Raw genomic sequence first — 27,118 nt, 5'->3', positions numbered from 1 at the left:
ATGGGTTCCTTCCAGGTTTTGGCGCATGTGCAGAAGCACCAAATTGCGACCCACATGTGCACAGACGCGGTGCTGTGGGTTGCGAACGCTGCGGGGTGCGAACGTGCCTCCTGCACGGATCACGTTCGCAACCCGAGGTTCTACTGTACTCCTGGATTAGACCTGGGCAAAGCTTTAGTTTGGCAGCGTGGCAGTGTCATGACAGGAAAGTGTGAATGCTATCTTGAGGTTGAGGGAATTTGGCACCTACAGAGTTGCCTGAGTGCAGATAACTGTTGCAGTTAGGCTGTTGAAAGGCTGACCCATGAATACTTTTTCCTTTTGTATTTGCTAGCTAAAGGCTACCATCCATATGCATGGCTAATTAACATGTACTCTGTGTAGCTGTAAACCCAGATTTGCCACCAACAGTTTAGCAAGCTGGTGGAGATACACTTGCCAAGGAATCAGAATTGGCTGCAACTTCTTGTCTAGTGGTTAGTTGGTGACAAATTGATAGATTTATGTTCCGAAGCCACTGTTTACATTTCAAGGGAAGCCTCACTTTCTGCCAGTGGAAAATTTTAATGAAATCTAAAGCTCCAGAGAGACATTTTTTGTTAGGACCATGGCAGGCAGAGAGACAGAGGGAAAGAGACTGAAACTTCCTCTCCCTCTCCATCTCCAGTCCTGAGGCTCTTTGGGCTTCACTTCTCACTGCTATTCACATAACAAAAATAAAAACAAACCATGTATGTAAATTTTACCCAGTTTATCTCTCAGATGCCAGAAATTCAGCATTCCATTTTATGAGAGAGGGGACACTGGGAAGACCAGACCAACTCCCAGCCTTCTCCACTGCCCCGTGTTAAAGGAGAATTAAGGTGGGACGTGAGTCTGTTTGGTACAGTTGTCTCTCTTTATTGCAAATCCCATCCTCTCCCTCTGTACTGTCGTCTCCCACGCACCACTGGAAGAAATCCAGTGCTGACCCAAACCACAAGGTTTGTAGGAGTGGGGTCTTAACTTTTCCAGTCTGTTAGCGAGAATTTGTCAAATCTGTAGAACAGTCTGTTTTGATCGGAATTATCTACTTTGGCTTGGGTCCAGTCCAAATCAAGAGCTTTGGAAACATCTGAACTGTTATGAACATTCTGCTGAGATTGCATTGGCAAAAAGGATTTTGAAGATCGTGGTCAAATCAGATATAACTCCTGTAGATTATTATAATTAGTGCTGGTTTGTTTCTTCTTTTAATGAAATGTCTTTGGCAGCTCAAGCGCCACATAAAAAATTATCCTCATGAACCATAGGTATGCTTTTATGAGCAAAGTTGAGATAATGTTCCGTTCCTGAGCCAGACATCTGGATGTTCTGTGTTGTGTTTGTCTCCAGCATCTTTGCACTTAGCGCTGATTTGTGGCTTTCATGTGTGTTTTAATTATAATAGTTCTGCAAAGCTTTCATTTGAATTCCTCAATATGTGCTTACATGCTTGGGGTATGCAGTTCAGCTTTTGTTTGTTATTACACTTTGATATTAGCTAAACACTTTTTGCGTCATTGCCTAGAGATCTTCAGATTATTTCTTTTTAGAATAATTGCATCACTTACTTTGAATACATTTCTTTGGTGCTTCAATATAAAGGGAGCTAACTTTACCCCGGAATATGAAAAACATTTTAAAATTTACTTTTTCCAGAAATAATACTGGAAATCACATATGGTTTATATTCCTGGTATTGTTGAAATATATGGAATTGCTCAACAGGTTGATTCTGTGTTTAGCACAGCTCAAACTAATGGTAGAACGCTACTGAAGTCAGTGGAATCACATCTCTTTCCTCCAGTTCAAGACCTGGTCCTTGGGCTGAAACATTTAGTCTATTCATCAGTTGGATTAATAGGTTAGAAAACATTTGATTTAAAAATGTGTCCCTAATGAATTGGGAGTTTTAGAAAATTGCCAGTGTTTTTTTTAAAGATACATGTATGTATGTATGTATGTATGTATAAATAAATAAATAAATATGTATGATATTGACAGTATCAAGTGCCATGTTAGAAGATGTATTCCTTTCCTGTCTCTCACATACATCTGTGAATGCCTGCTACAAGACTTGCATGAATATTGTCTTATTCATATCCAGATTGTATTGATTAATAGATTGAAATGTATGGGCTTATGCACAATGCGCATAGGTCCTGTTTCACACCCTTGTGTTTAGGTATGTTAAAGATGGAGCAATCATGCCAGGTGGGAGTGGGAAAGAGCTATGTTAATTGCTCTCCATCATGGAGCAGATCAAGGACAGGTAACATTCAGTCCAGCCTTAACGACTTCTTAATTAGGTGACAGTCCTGCCTGGTCTCATATTAAACTTTAATTTGGAGCAACTTTTTTTTTAATGCATTTGTACTTACTGTTTTGTATATTATTAATTAGTTTTGGAAAAGAAAAACCATATTTCCTGTCTTTTTAATCTTTGTAGGATTTTGGATGGCAATCCATTCAAGTGTAACTGTGACATTATGTGGATCAAGATATATCAAGAGACCAAGTTTCCAAAAACTCAGGATTTTTACTGTATGAATGACTTCAACCAGAACATATCTCTGAGGGAGAAGCCAGTCACAAACTGTGGTAATGCACTTTTAATGTAGAATGTTTGGCATGTGTGTTTGATGTTGCTAAAAGTTTTGGAGCACAACCCATTAAGCACCTTCCATGTCCAAACCCCATTTAATCAAACTTTTATTAGATCATTTCTTCATGGATTAAATTCTTGTTTATAATCCAGGTGCTAGTCTGGTTTGTGAAAGATAAAAATCATACTTCAAGGAGAATGTTTAAAGTTAAGTTGTGTATACCTGTTGCTTAATCAGTCTTAATTGTGTGCAGGATTTCTACTGGAAATGTGACTTTTGTCACTTTTTGGATTCACTTGTTAGAATGATTTTTCAAGTGAAAGTCCTGTTTTGCCTGGTGAAGAGTGGATTAAACTTCCAAAGTTAGTCCATCTTTTCTGTGTTGCATTATGAGCACCTTGACAACTGTTGATATTATGTTACACTGTGATTGTTTGTTAAGCTGAAACAGATAATTTCAGGTTGAATGAACCGCAGAATTGTTCCCATTCTACATCTTTTTAAAATTTCAAAATGTGTCAGTCCCCTTTTCAATATTTAGTCAGCAAGTTGCACTTGCTAAAAAGAGAATTTTTTTGTGGGAGGATTTCATTGATACAGCAGTGGGGAGAGAGAATGGGAAAAAATTGCCTCCCCCCTGCAGGAACTTCTGTTGAATCAAAGGCTCTTACATTCATGTCAGGGAACTGCCGTCGGAGCCAGGGGGAGAGGGAGGGCTCCAGAGGGATTCTGGAGAGCGTCCCGGGAGGGAGAGAAGCAGCACATCTTCTGGGGAAGGAAATCAACGTAGCACCAGTGGAGAAGGGGGGCAGATGGGGGAATCGGCGAGGTGGCTCCATGACTCTTCGCCGGGGACTAGCGGGGAGAGCACGGGTCCTCCGCTGCCCACACCCTCCCTGTGCAGAAGGCTTCCACGCAGGGAGACTAGGCGGAGACTAGGCGTCAAAGAACTTCTTTGCTGGAAGAAGTTCAAGAAACGCCAACTGACGGATTCTGCCAGCGATTGAGACAGCCATGGGCGAGTGGCTGTCCGGACAGAAAAGGTTCACTCAGGCAACCCAGCCAGGTGTGGCACTGATTTACGCACGAGCAACCCCTAGAACCATTACAATTCATTGATGAACATTTCGCATCCAAGCCTGTGTATTTATATGAACCATTAGGTGTCTTGCCTTTTCTGAAGCTTATATTGTAGAAATGGGAAGGTCCAAAATACCAGCTACTCTACATTGTCCATGTCATCCAGTGGCTTATACCAGTTGCAGAAATGTCTGTTCCTCTCAGGGCACTGCTATTATACAGGCTTTAGTTCTGCTGAGCTTATAGAAAAACATGTTAACTTCTGTTTCCTCCACATGCTAGTTCTTTACTCTGAGATACTTCCCTCTAAGGAGTACATGGCAGAGATCTCCCTTCCTCCCCCTTTATTTTTGTTATGCTGTCCTTCCAGGTGCCCTTGCATTCAGGGTGCCATTGTCTAGCTCAGGGATAGGCAAACTCCGGCCCTCCAGATGTTTGGGACTACAATTCCCATCATCCCTAAGTAACAGGACCAGTGGTCAGGGATGATGGGAATTGTAGTCCCAAACATCTGGAGGGCCGGAGTTTGCCTATGCCTGGTCTAGCTGCTCTGGGGAAGCAATTTTGCCTAAGAGAATAGCATAGGATTGAGTGCAGAGGCTTCATTGTCAAGAACCCGCCAAGCCGTCCTGCCAGAACTGATCCATGTGCTTTCAGCTGACAAACTAGGGACCTGAGCATCCTTTCCAGAGTCCTCCAGCTCTGAGGCAAGCAACATTTTAACGGTTTATGCTTCTAATTTTTCTGCTTAAAATACACACTTTGCATTAAAAGTAGGAATAAAGAAATAATTGGTTTAACCAAGAAACAGGAAGCATGTAATGTGTTGTTTTCAAGTTTAGGAGCAAATGCATGGTCACTCATTTTTCTTCCTGTTCTGTGGAAACAGACTGCTTTTGACTTGTTTTTCTGCTCAGGTAATTCATCCCAAGAGATGAACACAGACTTCTTCTTTGACTTAGCTTTTTTAAAGCAACGTTGTTGTACATATTTATTTGATGTAATAAATAAATTAATTGTCATTGCTTCATTCTGAATTCCTGTGAACTTGCAAGAGGACAAACATTTTTTTAAAAAAAGAATCAAGGATGTAGGAAGTCAAAGTCGTTTGTTCATTTATTTTGACAGATGTTCTACATTTTGTATGGTTATAATTTCCTCAATATATTGCAAATTTAGTATTGTACAGAAGGCAGTATAAGTGTTAGTAATGCAAGGCCTTACAGCAGTCAGCTGCTAATAAATTACTTGCTGGGAAATGAAGTGAGACTGTTGTGGTTTCTTGGTAAGGTTATTCATATTAGCAGACCAGTGAAGCAAGAAATAGAAATCGTTGGTGGTACTGCCTGTACTCTCTTTTTATGGTTGAAATGGTCAAAGACTTGCTTTTAATGCTTAGCTGAAAATAAACATTAAGTGTGCAATGGAAGTTTATTTCTAACCCTGGTAAAATATTAACAAAGAGAACTATGAAGAGTGGGTCAGATTTGGCTTACTTCTCGCTCTTTTCTTAAGTATATTTCAGCTGGTTCTTAGACTGCTCACTGATGAACTGTAGGGGACTTTCCTTCTTTCCAGCTGTTAAGTTGCATTAAAAATACTGTTTGTTTATGTTTGCTGCTAGCTTGCCATTTGTTGACTTCATTTGGAGGTGGTATATAAAATAATGTCATTTAGAGGGTATTGTTAAGTGTTTAGTTAGCAAATCAGGGTGTTTTTGCGTATTTTATGATTATGTCATTAAAATAAGGAAAAATCTGTGTCACAGTAAATGTTCAAGCTCCTGTATAATTTTTGCAGTGAAGGATTGTATTTGTGTAGCAGTTACATTCTGTAAGTTGTAACCAATGTTAGTCCTACTCAGAGTAAACCCGTTAAAATGTATGGGTGTGACTAACTTGGGTGGAATTTGGCTAATCACTCCCACTAATGGAAGGACCCAAACCAACGGCTTCAAACTATAAGAGTAAACATCAGGAAGAACGTTCTGATGGTAAGAGCTGTTCAACAGTGAAACTCCCTGGGGAGGTGGGTGGACTCTCTTTCATTGGAGATTTTAAGCAGATGTTGGATGCCCATCTGTCATGGATGGTTTAGTTGAGATTCCACATTGCAGTGGGGTGGGCCTCAGGTTCCCTTTAAACTCCCCATTTCCATGAATCTATGACTCATGCTAGCACAGTGGTACTTTCCCCTATTCTCCTCTCCCCTGTGCCCCTGGAAATTGGCTAGGGGAAGCAGGAGGACCCCAAAACAACATGTCAAAGCAGGAAAAGGAAGGGGGTTGTTCCATCTGGTGAGCTGAAAAGCTTGCAGTGATAGAGCAACTGTTGTAGTGCTGTGTTGAATTTCCCCCATTAATTCCAACGGGTTTTCTGTGAGTACAAGTTAATTGGAGACAACCTGATAACTGCATCTTGGGACCAAACCAGACCTACATGCATTTATTAAATGCAGGCTTGCCCTTTTGGCTATAAAGTTAGGGTGGGGGGGTGTCAAAAATTTTATACCACATAGAATATGTGGGGGAAGGGAGAAAAGCCCCCCCACCTGCCGGCTGACCTAATCTTGCTGTTCTCCTTTCCCCCCTTCCCTTCCCCAGTTGGGAAAAATGGCTTTTAGCAGTAGAATGTGGCAATATTAGGTTCTGTAGAGCTACACTCTGTTTAGCCTGAAACACTGCTTCCCCCAGTGACCTTATCATTATAACCAAGCAGACAAGTGTAAGTTTAATAATCACATCTGTGTCTGGCTTGGCTTTCAGTGTGATACCTTTGTTTGCCAAAACTTGCTTGTTCTTTTTAAGACTCCCTGGTTTGGCTAATCTGCTTGCTTCAGACATGTTGCATTTGTTTGAGTTGCCCAGAAATGCCAACTAATTCAGAATTAGGCTTCTGATTATGATTTTGTAAAGTTTTCTAGTGCTGATAAGAGTTGGACAATATGTGACGAGTATTTGCAGATCGCTAAAATTCTGTGAGCACAAGAGAGACTTCTGCACTATGCTTGATGCTTCACTTGCTTTGTAAATGGAAGAAGGGATTCAGAATTCTTTAGGAATCTAGGGCTGTACTTCATAGATGCCTTTCCTTGCATTGGAAGATGTTGTCTGGTAGTCTCCATGGTTTCGTTCATGGAGTGTTAGGGTGTGATTGCTTTTTTAACTGTTACCAAATGTGAAGTTAATTCCATTCACCTAATCAATTGTAAGGAATGTTCTTGTTTAAAATAATAGCAAAAGGATTCCAATCATTGTGGTGAAGTCATGATACTTGGAAAGGTTTAAAGTGTCTTCTTTTCCTACCCAAGTGTTACTTACGCTATAAAAATCCATTTAGTCTTCCAGGTAATGTGCTGATGCAAAAGTAGGTAATATATGTCTCACAGATCCCTATAGGGCCTCTTCCCAACATCTTTGCATGGTTGGTGCTGTTCATTTGCTGCATAGTTGTAAATTGCAGGGATTTTCTTGCGGGTTGTAATATTTCATTTGAAAGATCTTTTTGTGCATGTTAATTATTTTCTGAATAGTGGAGATATACAGGTTGTTTCCGGAAGCCTCTTGACATCTGGACTTTGTGTGTAGGGTAGAGAGTAGGGAAAAGTCTTGGGCTATTGAAAACTCCCCAACATGGGGCCATGTTCCTGTAACAGGAATCGTCTGTGATACACCTGTGCACAATGCTCTTTATAGGTCACCTATATGTGGGACATGGGTGGCTCCATGGTCTAAACCACAGAGCCTAGGGCTTGCCGATCAGAAGGTCGGCGGTTCAAATCCCCATGATGGGGTGAGCTCCCGTTGCTCAGTCCCTGCTCCTGCCAACCTAGCAGTTCGAAAGCATGTCAGTGAGCAAGTAGATAAATAGGTACCGCTCCGGCAGGAAGGTAAATGGCGTTTTTGTGCGCTGCTCTGGTTTGCCAGAAGCGGCTTAGTCATGCAGGCCACATGACCCGGAAAAACTCTCTGCGGACAAATGTCGGCTCCCTCGGCCTATAGAGCGAGATGAGCACCGTAACCCCAGAGTCGTCCGCAACTGGACCTAACAGTCAGGGGACCCTTTACCTTTATATGTGGTGGGGGAAAGCTTCCAAGCCAGATTTGCAATAATTTCTTAAAATAACCCACCCCATGATTTTTATTTTGAAAAAAATTAAAGAATAGCATATGCATGTGTTCAGACCATGTGTAAACTGGTAGAGAGTTTTGTAGCTGTAGGTGTCTGTTAGCGCCTCATATTTGACACTGAATGAGGTGTTCATAAAACAACTGCAGGCTTCATTCTGTTGGTTATTGAATAAATTCTGAAATGATTTCTTTGAAATGAGATTGAGCAGGATGAGGCCACCTTGTATATTTTTCCTGATACTGAGGGACGCTGCCTGTTGCTACTGAACAGTATCTGTGTGAGTGTAAAGTCAGTCCTGTGTTACCTGCAAAGGACATTGCTGATCCCTGCTTTAAGGTACCAAAGTGTGAACTTAGATCTGGTTTGTATGGCTACATCTAAAATTGTTGTGTGTAAAGATGAAAAGGATAAAGGCATTGTTACACTGGAGGTAGATTTAGGCTTGTTAATTTAGGCTTCCACATATCTGAGAAAAGTGTGTAACAAAGTGGTTGGCTAATCTCACTAATGCAACAAACCCCAAAATATTATAATAAACCAATAGAATTATTTGGGTCATTTGGAATGTTGTCAATCTGTCTTGGCAACATTTCATTCACCTCTGGATCTGAATTTGCTTCTCTCGCAATCCGTTGTTTATCTTGACACAGATGAGTGACTGCTAGGAGGGGGTGAAAGACTAGGTCTTAACAGAAGTATTAGGGCTTAAACTGTAATTCTGATACAGTAGTGTCTGCCTCATGCACACGAACACAAAACATTTCTCTTAATCAATGTGTGCACTCTAAAAAGCAAATTAAAAGTGGTTGGTCCTCCTCCTCCTCATAAACTTTATTGCACTAGCCAAAGGCCAGGGCATCATTCACAAAGGGAACAAAAATAAAAGAAACAATAACCATAAAAACCATAAAAATCATCAGGCACTGCAGATACAATAAACCATGATCACGTCTCCTAAAAATTATTTGCTGCATACGATAGAATAGCAAGGGGTTCTCAGCTAGAATGTGCCAGCTTAAATGTCCGAATCTCCTTTGCAATTGACTGCTATTTTATCTAGTTCTTTTCTCCTGATCTTAGCTGCCAACGCACATAGTGCAACTTTACAAGTTACAATGTCAAGTGGTTGGTCAAATTCTATTGTGTTGGAGACCCTTGTAAATTCTTCTTCTCGCACCTGCTAATTATTTTCTTTGAATAAATAAGAACATAAGAATAGCTTTCTGGATCAGGCCAGTGGCCCATCTAGTCCAGCACCCTGTCCTCACAGTAGCCAACCAGACGCCTATGGGAAGCCAGCAAGCACAACATGAGCACTAGAGCTTCCCATGGTTTCTAGCAACTGGTATTTGAAAGCATTGTTGTCTCAAGCTGTGGAGCTAGTGATAGAGCATAGCCATCCATCATGGCTAGTAGCCACTGCTACCCTCTATCGAAATACAGTGGTGCCCCGCAAGACGAATGCCTCGCAAGACGAAAAACTCGCTAGACGAAAGGGTTTTGCGGTTTTTGAGCTGCTTCGCAAGACGAATTTCCCTATGGGCTTGCTTCGCAAGACGAAAACGTCTTGCGTTTTTTGCAAGTTTGTTTCCTTTTTCTTAACACCGTTAATACAGTTGCGACTTGACTTCGAGGAGCAACTCATAGAACGCGGTGTGGTAGCCTTTTTTGAGGTTTTTGGTGGTTTTTGAAGCTTTTCCAAAACTTTTCCGACACCGTGCTTCGCAAGACGAAAAATTCGCTAGACGAAAAAGCTCGCGGAACGAATTAATTTCATCTTGCGAGGCACCACTGTACAGAAAAATAACAGCTTCTAAACTGGAGACAGAATACATGCGGCCATGAGTAGGTATGCAATTGTGGTACGCATGAGAGTTCATGATGATTTGAGAAGTATCAGTCTGCTCCTGAAATGTGGTCACAGTGAATGAGTACCTGAATATGAACACAGATTTATGAAGCAATAAAAATATATTTGAAACTTCAGTATAATAGATGTTTGCTGTTCCCCATTCTAAATTATTTAGTCTGTGTCTTAGAACGCTTCCAAGAAGATGCTTAAGTAGATTTTAGATAAGGATTTCAAAGACTTTAATGAAGGTCAGATGGTGTTTTCCTGCTGGTGAGGGGAGGGAGGATGTGACACAGTAAAAGGCCTATTCTTTAGAAGAACTAGTGAACATTTATAATGGGCGCAGAAGTGATTGGTCCCATAATGTCATTTAATTAAATTTTAAGTTTTTTTGGTCTTCTGCATCCATCAAAATATCTTGGTTTTTTAATGACTGTGGAATTAATAAATTCCAAGTTTTATTTGCATAGGTGTCTTAGTTGAGATGTATTCTGAGGACATCTGGGTCAGAAATAGAACACCCACAAGTAAGGTTCCTTAGATTTGGCAATAATGCTACAATAATGAAGTGGCCTCCAGTAGGATTATATGTATGTTTGTTTTTATTGAACTTGTATATCCAGGTTCCTTAGCTGGCTCAAGAAATCTCTTCTAGAATGTTATTTTGTCTACCCAAATGTCATTTCTTGATAAATTCTGGATTCTAGCAATGAATTTTCAGTCATAAGACTTGATTCATTGGCATAGTTGAGAGGAATATTTGGAGCATTATTATTCTACAAAATTTGTTTTTTAAAAAATTATATTGCTTCAAAACAAAACAGCTATCTGAATTCATAACTGGTTCTTGGCATAGACTTCCATGCTTATATAATGCTAATACCAATAGGATTCACAAGTATGTGAAATAAAGTTGATGAAGAAAAATCTAAGCTATCAACCTAACCTTAAATATATTTTGCTTTCTACTTCATACTGGAGTGATCATAGCCTCTTCTGTCCCACATTCTTCAGCCAGAATGCCCCCCCCCCCCCGATTTCCCCCACCCCTTTGTTATTGTCTGAGAATACTCTGCAGCTTTTGGCACCATGATAGGATTGTCAGTAAATTAAAGGAAGCTCCCAAAACTGCACCCCCTCCCCAAATGTTACCTAGATGAGGTGCAAGCGTGTGCAAGCTATCCTGATGAGACATAGAGGCATTACAGTTCTTCTTGCTTACCACCAGGTGGCAAAGTCCAACAGGTATCTAATGGGGCTGCCTTAAGAAGGCCTTGTAGCCCCACAGCATGATTGCAAGTGGAGAGTTGTATGCCCTTTGCTAGTTAAAAAGAGGATCAGAGTTAAAAATTTGTACAGGAGATGTCTTGACATTTATTACTTACTGTGTTCTTAAAAGGAGTACTCACATCCTGCCTTTCTAAGTCAAAATGTGACCCTTTCCAAGTAACTAACATCAAAATGCAAAACGTAAGCAGAAAGGCATACTAAAAAGCATAAACACAAAAATAAAATGAAAACAGAAGCAAACAAGCAGGAGATACAATCGTAAAAACAAAGGGCTGCAGCGAAAGCAAATTTCAACTAGCGTCATAGCTCAAAGCTTGCAGAAACAAAGCAAAACTCATGCTGGCAGAGTGCCATCAAGGGGGGGGGGCAAGCAAATCTCCTGAGGCGGCGAGTTCCAGAGAGTGGGCGCAGCAGCTGAGAGAGCCCTTCGAGTATTTCTGACAACTGTGCCTTTGATATCAAAAGGGCCTTTCTGAATTGATATTAAGTATTTAGCAGGCTGCATTTGAATTTTACATATTGATATGAAGACTTTCCTGTGATTTGGAGTTTGTATGAGCTTTCACTTCATGTGACAGATGCTGTGGAGATTGTGCTTGAAATTAATGTCCCTGCAAAAAGGAGCCTAGCTTCTAAATTTCCTCTTGCAAGCCAGTATGGCCACAAGCTGCTCAGAACTGAAACAATTATATTATTGCTCCTGCCTGTTTCTTAGCTAGTGTCATTCATATCTAACTGTTCCATAGGTTTCGTTGACAGTTAATAAAAGCTGATGGACGTTTTTGTCGACAGATTGCTACATCCAGAGGAAGAGTAATGGAGCTTTCAGTAGTGTTTAATGTACAGTTTTGCAAACAGAATGGACAATGAATTGTCTACAATTCCCACAAACTGATCTTTGGACGCAAAATAAGCTGCCTTAGTAATGTGTTCATTGTAAAACCTTGCTAGGCAAGAAAATGATTTGTCCTGCTTTTCTATTATGTGTCATTTCAGTTCTATTGAACTTTAAGTACATTATACTTTCCTTCAATTTTTTTGTCCCTCTTATTCATATAGCACTAGGGGGCCTGCCTGCAAGAAAATGTGACAGTCTAGAGCGCTTCTTGCTCATTCATCCAGTAAGCCAGCCATGCCCTTCTCTGGGATACTTCATTCTATTCCCTGTCCCACCCAGTTTTCCATCCTCCTCATCCTTGCAATAAATAGTCAGTTAACATTCCATAGCTGTTGATCATTCTCAGTCCTTGTTGGGCTATTTTTGAGGCTCCCCACCTTAGGTTTTTCTCCCCTTGCTGCACTTCGGCAAACCCTGGCGGTCCCCTGTGCCTGTTAATACCCTGCCCTTCTGCTTGGATAGAGCAACAGCACTCACATCTGAACATGGAAATACTTTTATTTGTTTATAGAAATATTTACATACCACCCACTCATATAAAATATCACGGTGGTATACAACAGTATATGCATAATACAATAAATCATAAGATACATAAAACAATTCAAAATAAATATTAAAATGTCTGGTTAACCTTGAAAAAAATATAAACAACTGAACAGGCCAGTCATCATTAGAAAAAGTTTTCAAGAAACATCTGAAAGTTAGGACTGAGGGTGCTTGTCAAATATCTGCTGGATTCAGGTGTCTTCCCACTTATGTGCATTTGACTCACGCACAACCACATATATGCACAGTGCCAGGAAATAATCAAATCCATTGATTTAAACTGCAAAAAGGGCCTGAAAAGAGAGGGAAAATAGCTAGCAATCGTAGGAGCCTTTGCACTGACCTTTAAGGCTTGTGGAGAGTTGGAATCTGAGGTTAGAAGGGAGCAATTGTGGTGGAGTTTGGCAGATTTTTATGAGTTTTTTTGTCAGAGTTTGGCTTTTTAGATGGTGTTCCCTACTGTACGCTATTTCATATATATGCATGGTACCCGGGAACGTAACCCCTGCGTAAATGGGGAGTCGCTTGTACTCAACTTATAATTGAAGCCAGTTGGGCATCTGAAACACAGGGGACAAGTAGTAGCACTCCTCCAGATTAACTCAGGTTATGCTGTGATAGAAAGCCTCAGGCGGTCATTAAGGTATCCTGGACCCAAGTTATTCTGGGCTTTTTATATTAATACAAGAGCCTTGATAGTTAATACAGACCACATATTTAATGGCTAATGGAGCCATTAAACCTTGCAACACAAAAGAATCAACCTTGCAAGACTGGCATGCCTGTCAGCACATGATGAAACAACTACACCATAACTGGAAAGTAGAAACAGAATGAGGCACAGTTACAGAAATAAACTCATGTCGATACAGAGCCTACAATCTCTGTACAGAGATGTACTGTCATGCCCTCTCAGTTATTTGATATAATAAACATGCCTAGAATTGCTTAACCAACATAAAAAAAGGTAAAGGACCCCAGCTATTCTGGGCGGCTTCCAACATAAATAAAAACATAATAAAACTTTAAACTTTAAAAAACTTCCCCATACAGGGCTACCTTCAGATGTCTTCTAAAGGTTGTATAGTTACTTATTTCCTTGGCTCGTGGGTTGCAGAACTACATACCCTCCAACATTTCTCCGATGAAAATAGGGATATCCTAAGAAAAAGCGTGACATTCTGGCATCAAATCAGAAACCAGGATGGCTTCTTTAAATCTGGGACTGTGCCTGGAAAATAGGGACACTTGGAGGGTCTGATATCATAATAACAATACTGAATGTATTGAAATCAGTGAGCATGATCCGTCTCCTTCTTGTGGGTGAAATGGCACACATGAGCAGCCCTGGCAAGGCCAGACCCAGAGAAGTTTTGGGAGGAAGCTGCTAATCTAGTGAGCAGTCTCAAGCAGATGGGGAGAGCAGTCAGTGAGCAAAGGGAGGCTGCTTGCCCAGTCCTGGTGATGCCAAGCAAAACCTCAATATAGGCATCTTTTTCAAGATATGGAAGGAAGTTTCTTTTGAGTGATATTTTACTAAACGTATTACATTTCATGTTTAGAAATGCAATATTTCTCCTCAGATTGGGAACCCAGAATATAGGATATTCCTGTATACAAAGCACACCAACTTCAAAATGACTTAAAATGAACAAGTTCAAATCCCTTAAGTATTGCGGAAAACCCAGATCTGAAAAAAAAAAAACAACTTACTGACATTGATTTTAACTGAGCGTGGCCTGGTTCAGTTGTTTGTGGTTCTTGCCAGAAGGAAAACCCTAGTGGTTTCACTTTGAAATGGAAAAAATCTGGCTATAAAGCTGAAGGTTGCAAACTAAAAGGAAAGTTTATTAGAAGTTTCACTTTCATTGGTTTTGCCAGAGGGAGGAGGGATTCAGAGTATATGTGTGGCCTGAACTGATTGTGTGAGTACCAAAGATTAATCATGGAGAAAATTTTAATCTGCATTTAAGCCTTTCATTTCTCTGCTGAACTAAAGCTTGCGGTCCTGGTGATAATTCTTCATAGGTGGTATATAATAATTGGTAGCAGGGTGAAGTGATTCAAAAAACATTACACACTAATTGTTATAAAAAAACATTACTTGTGATGGGGATGTTCTATGTTGTTGGCATCATGGACATATTATAGTCACTTCATGGAGTTTTCCTTGTTATTTTCAGTGGCTTCTATTGAGGAGCCTTAAGAACTCAGCTGGTTCCCACTTCTTCATATAACTGTGTTTTGATATGCCAAAATAATATTTGAAAAGTCTGTTCACAAGTGTCATGTTCAAATAGTTTATGAGAACCAAGATGCATATGGTTCACCTGTGATATTTGCTGAAAGCGTGGCATAGAGATTTCTCTCTTTCTTGCTTCGTAGGCTTGCCTTCAGTTAGGCTGAACACACAGAACCTCACTGTTATTGAAGGAAGAAGTGTCACATTGTACTGTGAGGCTACTGGAAGTCCATCACCAAGTATAGCTTGGGTTTTCAATAATATTGTTTCAAAACATGAGGTAAGAATTTCATATTGAAGTATCTGGATCTGCCAAAGCCGTATACGTATTGGTTTTTAAGTAACAGTGCAAATTCCACATCCTACCTGAAGTAAAAGTGCCAGATGCAGTAATGCAGATTACATGGAATTATGCAGCTTGGAACTCTTTAAGTGCCTGTCAGGAACCCCGCAGACATTCCTCATCAGTCCTGTGAGTTAATGAATTGCCCACATCCATAGCGGGTGGCGCTGTGGGTTAAACCACAGAGCCTAGGACTTGCCGATCAGAAGGTTGGCAGTTCGAATTCCAGCGACGGGATGAGCGCCCGTTGCTCGGTCCCTGCTCCTGCCAACCTAGCAGTTCGAAAGCACGTCAAAGTGCAAGTAGATAAATAGGTACCACTCCGGCGGGAAGGTAAACGGCGTTTCCGTGCGCTGCTCTGGTTTGCCAGAAGTGGCTTAGACATGCTGGCCGCATGTACGCCGGCTCCCTCGGCCAATAAAGTGAGATGAGCGCCGCAACCCCAGAGTCGACCACGACTGGACCTAATGGTCAGGGGTCCCTTTACCTTTACCTTTATAGTAATACTTGCAGAGCCTACACAGTGATGTCCAAACTTTTGTCGAAGAGGGTCAGATTTGATGAAGTGAAGGGCCATGGGGGCCGACCAAAAGGCCGACCAAAGTTGTTGACCTTTTTTTAGGATTCAAGTTGTTGAGCTTTGTTGCTTTGTTTAGGGTTGGAGTTGTTGAGCTTCTTTTGGGATTGAAGTTGTTAAGGTTTGTTTTAGGATTTTACCCCAATAAATAAACTGCCAGAGGGGCCAGATTAAACGGACCAGTGGGCCAGGTTAGGCCCCTGAAACTGACTTTGGACATGCCTGGCCTACAGCCTGAATCAGCAGAAGAAGCTGCTCACATTTGACTGGCCGTATTGTCACCTTCCCCTTATAAGCTTTCGTGGCCTTTCCACTATGTGCTGCCTCTAGGCTGACATCACAATAATGATGCTAGCCAGGAATGAAGCCCAAGGGCAGATGAATGGCAGGCACTGCAAAATGTAATTTCTTCTTCACTGGTCATCCTCAGAGGCTCCCACTGTCTTGACCCATGCTGGGCAGGATCATATCCCCGATTATTGTGAGGAATTGCCAATTGCCTCAGATAGCACACTCTTTCCTTCACAATCCTATCACTATCTACTTTTTATATAAAAATACAAACATATTTCTAATGTCTGTTTAGTGAAAGAAAACTTCTGGTGGTTATTGTCATTTAATGTCCTAGATTAGGAGGCCATTAATGCAAATGGAATGGAATTTGTGGTTTGTGTTGAATACATGTGGTTAATTTTCTCATCTCAGAAAAATTGTCTGATAATTATCAGAACCCACATACAGTGAACCAGTTTAATATTTGATTTCTAGCCAAATTCTTCATGCACTAGTAAAACTATTCACCATGACAAATGCTAATAATAATGTACCTACAATTCATTAAGAATGTGTTAGAGTTTTTGCTCACCTGAACATGAGCAAATTGAGGCGATGATAGGATATGAAATACTGCTTCAGTTCTTCACATGATAGATGGGCTTCTGTAAAGCAACAACACATATAGGTGTGTCTGTGTGAGAGTATGCCCTTAATCCATCTCTCACTCCTGTTTGTATGTGGTTGGTATACCATGTGTGCATATTGATTGGAACAAGTCATGCGGCAACTTATTATCCTGCCTAATTCATACATGGTCTATGGCATTTCTTTGCATCCATTTATATGTATATGGGTATGTTCACAGTTTAGTTTCTGTGGCTAGAATTATAGTTACATAACCATACGCGGGTGGCGCTGTGGGTTAAACCACTGAGCCTAGGACTTGCCGATCAGAAGGTCGGCGGTTCGAATCCCCGCGACGGGGTGAGCTCCCGTTGTTCGGTCCCTGCTCCTGCCAACCTAGCAGTTCAAAAGCACATCAAAGTGCAAGTAGATCAATAGGTACCGCTCCGGCGGGAAGGTAAACGGCGTTTCCATGTGCTGCTCTGTTCGCCAGAAGCGGCTTGGTCATGGTGGCCACATGACCCGGAAGCTGTCTGCAGACAAACACTGGCTCCCTCGGCCTATAGAGCAAGATGAGCGCGCAACCCCAGAGTTGGTCACGACTAGACCTAATGGTCAGGGGTCCCTTTACCTTTACCTTTAACCATAGTGAGCGCAGTGGAAGTACTCTTGTAACAATTAAGCACCGGAAGGTATAATTTGATAGGAGGTTACTAGGGCTTTTTTTTATTTGACACCCAGGGCTATTCCCTATTCCTGATAAAATATATTTATTTGGGGATGCAATACTGTATAAACAACTTGGAACCAGGGCACCTAGGAGATCACCTCCTCTGTATAGACCACGCTGATTGTAAAGTCTTCTGAGGAGTCACTTGCTATAAGCAGACATTCTCAGTTATAGCACCCAGCCTCTAGAATGCCTCCCATGAGTAATTCATGAGACAGCAATTACATAGCTACAAACCAAAATATAGCCTTCAAACTAATAGGCGCTTTATTTAAATTGAATAAACTCTTTTGTAAATATGTTTAAATTCAAATAAGTTTCTTAGTATCAGAGCATGTTAGGGAAACCACTCCTAACCTCTTTATTTCTCCCTTGCTTTTCTTCTAGAATGACACAAATAAGAACCCAGCTTCCCTAACCATAAAGAATATATCATCCAATGACAGTGGTGTGCAGATTTCTTGTGTAGCAGAAAACATTGTGGGCGAAGACCAAGCTTCTGTTGACCTCGTGGTGTTCTGTATGTAAATAAACTTACGTAAAATTTTAGCTGCAGATAATTGTAGCCAAGTGGCATCAGTAGAGAACAATTTTAGAATTTCTGCTCAGCCTTCTCCAAAAAGATAAAAGTTTATAAAGTATATATTAGTAAGGATTAGCACTGAAGAGAAGAGTCATTAAATGCTTATGATTGTCCCCCTCAACACGCCAACAAACATCTTCCTTTGAGGTTGCTAAAGGTATTCCCTGTATTCATTGTGTATGTGCAAACTGAAGTTGGAGCTTCAGTAAATCGGAGGACATTGACAATCTGTTTCTTTTTGGTCTGGCCCAATTCCATCATTTATGGCAGAAAATTGATTAATGGTGCAGAATTGCTCTTCTTTTGGCCTTAAGGCAAGAGAAGAGCGTGACCACAGACAATATTAAATCATTCATTTTCCTCTCTGTTCTAATTCTCAGAACATGCAAATATCAAAGTTTTAAGGGAACTGTGCTGCATTTTAAGTTTTGCCTTGCCTAGTTATGTCAACTTCTGCTGTAAATATTACAAAATTTGCTGGAATAACGTTATAACAGAGTAGGTTCAAGCAGCAATCAGACACCTACTTATGAGGAAGTAAGACCCATTGAAGTAGTGGCTTATTTCAGACAGAAATGGATATGACTGCGCTGTCAGAAAAAGAGGTGTATGTAAATGTGAAATATATTAAAGGTTTAGGTAGAATAAACTCAGCTGTGAAGTGGGTAGGAAACACTAGTGATTGAACAATATGAAAAAGCCACTGCCCCTCCAAAAAGTGAAGAAGGAAATCATAAATCATAGCTTAAATGATCTTCTGTTATAACTTCCTCTAAAGAATGCTTTAATATATATATATATATAAAAAACGTAACAAATTTGCTTTTGGAATTCATTTATTCATTGCATTTATATGGATGCCAGCTGCTTTGCTTTAATGATTTAAAACAAACTGATGAATTTTCAAGGAAGAGAAAATGTAGTATACTAACATTACTCTTATTTGTTCTTAATATAGTTGCACCAAATATCACGTATCTTGAAATTCCGTATCCGGACCACCACTGGTGTATTCCATTCAGCGTGAGGGGGAACCCGCAACCTATCCTGACATGGTTGCATGATGGGGTTAAGTTGAATGAGTCCGTCTATATCTGGACTAAAATACATGTTGTAAATCAAACGGAATACCACGGCTGCCTGCAGCTGGACAACCCTACTCATGTGAACAACGGCGATTATACCTTGGTGGCACAGAATCAATATGGAAAAGATGAAGCCAGCATTTCTGCGTACTTTATGGAAGATCCTGGAGGTAGTAAGTAATAATATTACTATACTATCATTGAAGCATTAATTAAGTAGGGCTGTTGTTTCTTCTTAGTTTGCTTAATGATGCTACTGAAAGTTAAGATGAGCAATTTTTTATTTTAGTTTTGCATGCAGCCCTTGGGTGGCATATTTCTATTAAAGCTGCAATCCTATACACACTTACCTTGCAGTAAGCCCCATTGAATGGAATAGAGATTGCTTTCGAATAGTCGTGCATAGGTTTGCATTGTATGTGTGCAGTTAAGTCGTAAGGTTAGACTAGTTAAATGCTAAAAAGCAAATAAATGCAGATTTGAGAAAGTAATCTCACTAGACAGCACAGTAACCTAAACTTTGCATGATGAACTAAACCGTCTCTGGTCAGCCTCATTAAAATAGTAATTTAACATTATCAACTCACTGAAATCATTATATAAAGCAGTGGTTTTCAACCAGTGTGCTGTGGCATCCTGGAGTGCCTTGAATGATAGTCAGGGGTGCCACGGGCAACACTGGCCTCTGTCCCTCTTTCCTTCCCTCCCTCCCTCTGTTGCCCTCTTGCATCTCTGCCTCCCAAAGGCTTGCACAGCTGTTTGTTGCAGCAGCCCTGACTACAAGCTCCCCAGGCGAATGGGCTGGCCAGGGGGTGCTTCCCAGGTCCCTGTGGGGCAGTGTGAGGAGGCAGCTCTCTTTGGGGTAGGGGGGTGCAGCTCAGAGACCAGGGGCTGCAGCTGTGGCTGCCCAGAGGACGCCCAAGGAGAAGGGAGAAGAGAGGAGACTGAGGGAACACTCCGCAATGGAGGGTGTTTGAAAAGCGGTGAGAGACTGCCTGCTCTGCAGGCAAGGGGTGACATAACTGGGCTCCTGAGCCCCACAGGGGTGCCACAGAAAGAATGTAGTTGGTCAAGGTAGCCGTGGACTCAAAAAGATTGAAAGCCTCTGATACAAAGTATTATTTTCTTAATCTTCATGTCACTGTGAGTTAAATACAGTATTGCCCATCGGAGACGATAATTATTTCATTCATTTGCTTAACTTTCAGCATGGTTTGTTTGTTTTTCTGCTGGATACTGAAATACTAATTATAGAGATGCAAATTGCAATCCAGTGTTCCTAGGTTATGGGTGCTATTAAATGAGAAGTTTGTCTGCACTGAAGCATCTTTGTTAATTGACACATTATTTTCTTAATGTATAGCTTAAGGCTCTCAAAACGAGAAGGATAAGTGATCATTGCATGGGGGGGGGGGTGCCTGTATCTGCATGCTTTTGTATTCTTCTGCCTTCCTCATTATTCACTACTACTGAAGAGATACATTACTTCTACCTATGCACGGAGGTGCATGGAGGTTATCATATCTTGCTCTTCCAGAAATTAAACCTCATACAGTGGTGCCCCGCAAGACGAATGCCTCGCAAGGCGGAAAACCCGCTAGACGAAAGGGTTTTCCGTTTTGGAGGTGCTTCGCAAAACGAATTTCCTATGGGCTTGCTTCGCAAGACGAAAATGTCTTGCGAGTTCCTGCGGGGTTTTTTCCCTCCCCCCCCTTTTTCCCAAGCCGCTAAGCCGCTTAACAGCTGGTCGCTAAGCCGCTTAACAGCTGATCCGTTAAGCCACTAAGCCGCTTATCAGCTGATCCGCTAAGCCGCTTAACAGGTGATCGCTAAGGCGCTTATCAGCTGATCCGCTAAGCCGCTTAACAGCTGATCCGTTAAGCCACTAAGCCGCTTATCAGCTGATCCGCTAAGTCGCTAAGCCGCTTATCAGCTGATCCGCTAAGCCCGCTAAGCCGCTAATAGCGCTAATCCGCTAAACCGCTAATGGGCTTGCTTCGCAAGACGAAAAAACCGCAAGATGAAGAGACTCGCGGAACGGATTCTTTTCGTCTTGCGAGGCACCACTGTAATTTAAGCATAAGTTCCTCAACGTACAGTGATTTTTTTTACCTTTAAACAAAAACATTTAGGGCTCCCATATTCAGCTACATTTGCAGTTTCATAGCATGCTGCTATACAGTATCTCCCTGTGAAGTTAATTAAATCAAGCTGCTTTATTCTTGTGATGCCAGTTATATAATCTCTTCTTTTATCATTACTTTATACTGTTTTTAAGTCTTAACAAACTTGTAAATATGCAGAGATTTTAAAAACCGTAGGTTTATAGTTATGGCATAATACATTGTGAAATCCCTTGGGGCACTCTATAGACCTTCATATGCCAGTAATCACCACCACTGTCTTGTTTTCCGTGGTTAAACTTCATATCTCATACCTTCCTTAATAATGTAATAGTTTCACCTGTTAAGAGAAGGAAAATACCAATCAACTTCCAATACTTGTTAAATAGATCTAAATGGTTGGGGTTTTTTCCCTGCTTGAGGAAAAGAACTCTGCAAAGTAGGTTAAAACTTCCCAGGGGAGGCCAATGCAGGGTAGATGAAGATACACCCAGTGCTTTTTTTCTGGGGGGGGGGTATGCAGGGGTACGCTTACCCCTGAACATTTTGTGAATCTAAGTTTGGCCTCATTGAGGGGCAGTATTTCAATATGAGTGGGAAAATGAGAGTACCCCTAAACATTTTTTTTAGAAAAAAAGCACTGGATACACCTAAGGACTTACTAAAATCCTTGATTTGTTTGTGTTGGAGCCCAGTAGCAGGGAGGTGCTATAGACCAGGCATAGGCAAACTCGGCCCTACAGATGTTTTGGGACTACAATTCCCATCATCCCTAGCTAACAGGACCAGTGGTCAGGGATAATGGGAGTTGTAGTCCCAAAACATCTGGAGGGCCGAGTTTGCATACTATGCCTGCTATAGACTACAGAAAAGACCATTGTCTCCTACAGGTTAGCATGGCAAGAGGTAACTTTGTACCTCTAGCCTAGGAAACAAATCTAAGCAAAACATTTTGTTCACTTGCTTTACTGTGCAGTTCCATTATTTGAATGTCAGTGGCATTAAAGTATTGCTACCGAAGCAGAAAGAAACTTCAGTAGATGAGGCAAATTTTGTAACGACGCATCTGCTCCTTTTCATATCCTTTTCAAGCATCCTGACAAGGTTCTGGATTGGGGGCTGGACAGTTGGTAAATGCCCATGAGGATGTTGGCATCTTAGGGTGACTGTAGTAACCGCTTGATACCCTGGAAGCTTGCTTGTGCAGGTCTGCAGCACATTGGGTGTCAGTTGTATTTGGTCTGCCTGAAATTCTTTACCTAAAGTTCAGTTTTTCATGTGGCTTATAGTTGTTGACAAGTATTAAGAAATCAATGCTAGGTTAAACCATGTGTAGACCCCACTCCAAGGTAGCTTCACTCTTGGAATATTGCAGTGTCTTACAAACTATTTGTCTTATATTTTATGTTTGCCTTCTTCCACAATGAGAATAAAGACAAATAAAACATATATAATCTACTGTAATTGCATTCATGGTTTACATTGCTATTTAAAATAAATACAGATCAGTCTTCAAGCCTGAAATGGCTTTGATAGCTATTGTCACTGTCAGTTTTACATACTGCACAAGCCCAGTGCTATCAAGTGATGGCAGTGAGCTGACTTGAGATTCAGTAGGCTTTCCTTGAGTTACTGTTGCTGTGAATCCCACCAGTGGTACTCTTGCCTTTCTGCATTTTTGGATCAGTGCAACAGGGAGCTGCACGCTGGAGGAGTCATGTTGGTGGAGCTGTTTGGGGCTAGATAACCATTGCTCCACCCATCCACTCCCACCCAGAAAAAACGCTGGTTAGGGCTAGATATAAGAACAGGTCAGTGGCTCACGCTCAGTTTATGAGACCAAGTAAATAGGCTACAGTTGCCAACACTGTTGGCAAAACCTGGATTTGCTGCAGTCCCCAACTGGAACAGTACAAAGACAGAGGAGGCTTTACCCCGTTCTACAGAGGGAGAGTTTCTTTTATATTCTAGTTGAAGGGAGACAGCAGTTGACCTGTTGGGACCAGTGCTCTCCTCTGGTTTTACCATTACCAGGACTTTTAATTATATATAGCATTGTGTTCCTGTATGGGGGCATTAGGAACATACATAGCCTTATACAAAGTCAGATCCTGGTTCTGGAAATTGCCATACAGAGACACCATTGGTCCATCTAGCCAAGTATTGTCTGCCCTGACTTGCAAGGCTATCCCGTATTTCATATCAAGGTCTCTCACCTCTATCTAGAAATGCCAGGAATTGAACTTGGGACCTCGCTAAGCTATGACCCTTAAACTGTGCATGTACAAACCTTTTGAGAGAATCCCATGCATAGGGTGTTCTGAATATGGAGATGAAGGATGTGTGTTTTCTGTGTGGTGATACATTTCACTCCTCTGTTGCTGGCATGGAGCTACCACATTAACTGTTAGAGAGAATGATGATATATGCATACATAGTCACAAAAGAAGGTTAATTTTCATTAATAATTGCTTTATCCAATTGATCTCAGAGAAAAGCTTATCATCCAGATGGTGGGTTAGTATACAATGTGTGCCCAAAAGTTGTAAAGAGGGATTCTCAGTCTGGGCACAAGCATTTTGAAGTAAAGCTTGGCTTGAGTTCTTCTAAGAGACAGACAGACAACAGATTTTTTTGTCATGTTAATTATTAAAATGGCTCACATCTAGTTCCAAAACCTCTAATTTCCAAAAAAAAAAAAAAGGAATCAAGAATCTACATATTGACCTCAGCGAGGCTGATTTGAGTGGCAGTGCTAATGGAAAAAGTCCAGCATGAAAGTTAAAGTTCTGATGAGATACCGTCTCAAAAAAATTTTTTTGACAATGTTTCGTCAATTTGAGATTAACAACAAACTATGAAACCACAAAAAAATAACAGCCATTAAGAAAAGCGGGATTGTTCAAAAACAAAAGAAATTGTGTTTTTTTTAAATGAATAAAAATAAGAGCCCCTAAAAGGAAGCATAGTCTCTGAGCTTCCCAGTTCACCTCTAGATGCATCTTGGCTGCTGTCTCCATCTGAGGCTGAAATGGAAAAGGTCTAGGGTTCAGAAAATGGCCACCGAGTAACAGCACGTTCAGAGGTCTAAAGTAACAGAATGTCCCGAAGTTCTCAGTCCAAGATTTTGAGGTTAACCAGCTAAATAGCAAAGGAGTAGGTGGACTCACTCCATGCTTGGGGTGATGCAGGACGTGTAAACAGGTTTCATTTACCTGTACAGCACCATAGTTTCCCACCCCAGCCTCTGGGCAGTTTGTCAGCCACTCCTTGTTATCTCTTCTGGATGTGATTTGAGGTTTTATAATCTACAGCAAGTCAGAAGCAGAAGTTAAAAGGTCGGCTTTGTCTATGCCACTGGCCAAAATGTCCGTCCCCCCCCGTTGTTTCCCCAAGCAAGGTGGCATATACTATACAGGTAAGCACCACAGAATCTCACAAGCAGTTTCACAAAAGTTTTCCTCACAGGCACAAAGTGGATCTTGGGCTGTTGGTTTTTGAAAAAGCTTTCAGGCCTACCCCCTTTCTAAAGGCCAGGTTGGGCAGAATCTGCAGCTAGGCACCTAGTGTCTCATAAGCAAGCTCTCACAGAGCTCTTCCTCCACAGTGCAGGATCCGGAATGCTGGTCCCCATTCCCAGATGAGACAGATCTTACAGGTAGGCACCCCAGAGTCTCACAAGCAAGCTCCCAGGAGTCTTTCTCATAGGCACCTGATCATATATGAGCTTTTCCACCATTTCATAATGATGACATCTTACTAGTAACTGGTACAATGATTACTTGACCATTAAAACATGCTACATTTTCACCTTGCATCATTGAGAGAGGGTCAAACACACTTAAATAAATGGGTTTTCCCGTCAATAAAATATATGAACAGGGACCGCTATTCTCAAGTTACGCTAATCTTATCAAGTTGCAAGTTGTTCTCATTGTTCTAGAGAAATAATAAGTGAATTAGATTTTGTGTGCCCAAACTGTTTCATCATCTTGGAAAATTCAGCTTCCTAGATAAGTTTTTTAAAAAACCTTTAAAAGTTACAAATTCAGTAGTGAGTGGTGCTATTTAGACTGTTGTGTTTCAGCCTGACATGGCTATGTTCTTTTTCTTTTAGAAAAGTGATAATTATTACATTAAAAATTCCCCAGTGCAAACCTGTTCATTCAAGTTGAATCTGAATTCTCATTTTAGGAATATTGAATATTGAATGAATGTTCTCCCAAGGCACAATATATTTATTTATTTATTTGTTTGTTTGTTTATTTAGTTATCAAATTTGTATACCACACTATATCTGCAGATCTCAGGGTGTTTCACAAAATAAATGTGCAATGCATAATGTAAAATAGGTGAATTCAGCTGATATGTGTGGTGTAGAATATGATGCGCAAATAAGTGTATTTTGTTTTTCTCTGGAAACAGTTTAGAAGATAAAAGTGTGCATAACTTAGGTCTGCATTTAATGTTATATGGTATCATGTGATTAAAAGCTAATTGGTTAACTGTACCTCTATGCTATATTTGTAACTTAATTATATCTTTTTCTTTTTGTTATCCAGGTAGTTCGTTCTACACCCATCTTGGTTATAGTGGTATATTTTTATTTTCTACTTCAAATATGTATATAACCTCAAATGATCAAGTAAATGACTGAAACATGTGAAAGATGGACTTTTATACAGTTTGGAATCATGAATACAGTAGATACTATTCAGCTAGATTTAGAACATCAAAATTGGCCTTGAATTGAATACAGATATGAATTTCTTCTGAATTTTCTGAAGGGCAATCCTTAATCCTGAGGTGGCACATTTTCCTGGAGAATGTCAGCAGGGTCAATCTTCATTGCTGTCAAGGGAGAGGGACAACATGACCCTTCCTGTCAAGCTCTGCCTAGTGAGATGAACAGTCAGGTCAAGTTGGAGCTGTAAGAGCTCTTTGAGGCTTCTCCTTCACCTGCCCAACATGCCTGCGAAGGGCCTCTGGGGATGTTTCTTTGTGTGTGTGTGTGCGCAGAGTCTCTTCAAGAGCACTCCATTCTCCCCTAGTCTGGAGCCAGATGTCTTGCCACTGAAGGAAAGTAGCAATTTTAATCTAAAATAAAAGTACAGTGGTACCTTGGTTGTCGAACTTAATCCATTCTGGGAGTCCATTCGACTCCCAGAACCATTCAAAAACCAAGGAACGGCTTCCAATTGGCTGCACTCAATCAGAAGCCGCTTCAGATGTCCGGCTTCCAAAAAATGTTCGCAAACCGGAACACTTACTTCCAGGTTTGGGAGCCGATTTGTTCGGGAGCCAAGCCATTCGACAACCAAGGTACCACTATACTAGGCTAGATGTTCTGGCAGCAAAAACTGTGAGGCAACAACTAATATGTGATCCTATGCCCACTCTCTCCTCTTGTCATAGGGCAAGGCAGACTAAAAGTGCTCCTAGAGCATCTGTCTCCCCAGGCAAATTGGCAGGAAAACACTTTTGATATCCACAAATATCAAATGTAACTTACAAACTCTGTCCAGCAGTTTATCAATGGTTTATTTACTACCAAAAAAACCCACAGTTGGCTTATGAAAGTTGGGTAGCAGAGTATCCAAGGATACAGTTTCTAGTTGTTCAATGGAATATACTGCTTTGGCTTATCAAAGACTAGGAAACTCACTATTCCCTAAGGGAGATGGCAGCATCTGCTGTTTTTTGGCCTAATTGTCCTTAGTCATTTGATATGTCGCTGAATGGGTCTCCACCCAAATTTGTTTTTACTACCTTAAAACAGTCTGTTTTTCAAGAGAACTTATTCCATAAAATGGCTTACAGCTGTATTTCAAACCACGACAGCATTACAATCTACAAGAATAAAATATTACATGCATTCAGCAAGCATTACAGAATAGATACTGCAGACGTGGACTTTAATAAGACGGTCTTGCACAATGTCGTGCTTTAATAGGGTGCTGGCTAATGGAAGCCCACCCTTAACTCTGCTTCTCTGTTACGTGCCAAGGTGAAGGAATAGCCTCCTGGAGCCTCAGGAGAAAATGGAATTTCTCTTCTCTGAATTTCCTGGAAGATAGTCCACCTGCAACCTCTTTGTGACTAGCCAGCC

General features: G+C 41.0%; 1 protein-coding gene across 9 annotated transcripts in view; it reads left to right on the top strand.

The window, feature by feature from the left end:
• Positions 1–27,118, top strand: part of NTRK2 (neurotrophic receptor tyrosine kinase 2) — a 172,809-nt gene that overhangs the window by 33,139 nt on the left and 112,552 nt on the right. For 4 of the 9 annotated variants that reach the window (XM_080972478.1, XM_080972485.1, XM_080972484.1 and 1 more), the window contains 6 exons: positions 2,471–2,622; positions 14,812–14,948; positions 17,606–17,738; positions 18,760–19,059; positions 24,617–24,667; positions 25,572–25,604. In XM_080972478.1, coding sequence (XP_080828604.1) covers positions 2,471–2,622; positions 14,812–14,948; positions 17,606–17,738; positions 18,760–19,059; positions 24,617–24,667; positions 25,572–25,604 — 806 coding nt within the window. The remainder of the gene's footprint in view (positions 1–2,470; positions 2,623–14,811; positions 14,949–17,605; positions 17,739–18,759; positions 19,060–24,616; positions 24,668–25,571; positions 25,605–27,118) is intronic. The other 5 variants (XM_080972479.1, XM_080972481.1, XM_080972482.1 and 2 more) reach the window with 5 other exon arrangements.

Source organism: Podarcis pityusensis (assembly GCF_964106645.2).
Source record: "Podarcis pityusensis genome assembly, chromosome: 11".
In the NCBI taxonomy this organism is placed as follows: domain Eukaryota; kingdom Metazoa; phylum Chordata; class Lepidosauria; order Squamata; family Lacertidae; genus Podarcis; species Podarcis pityusensis.
Note: the sequence above shows the minus strand (reverse complement) of the source record. Positions and strands in the feature narration are given on the sequence as shown.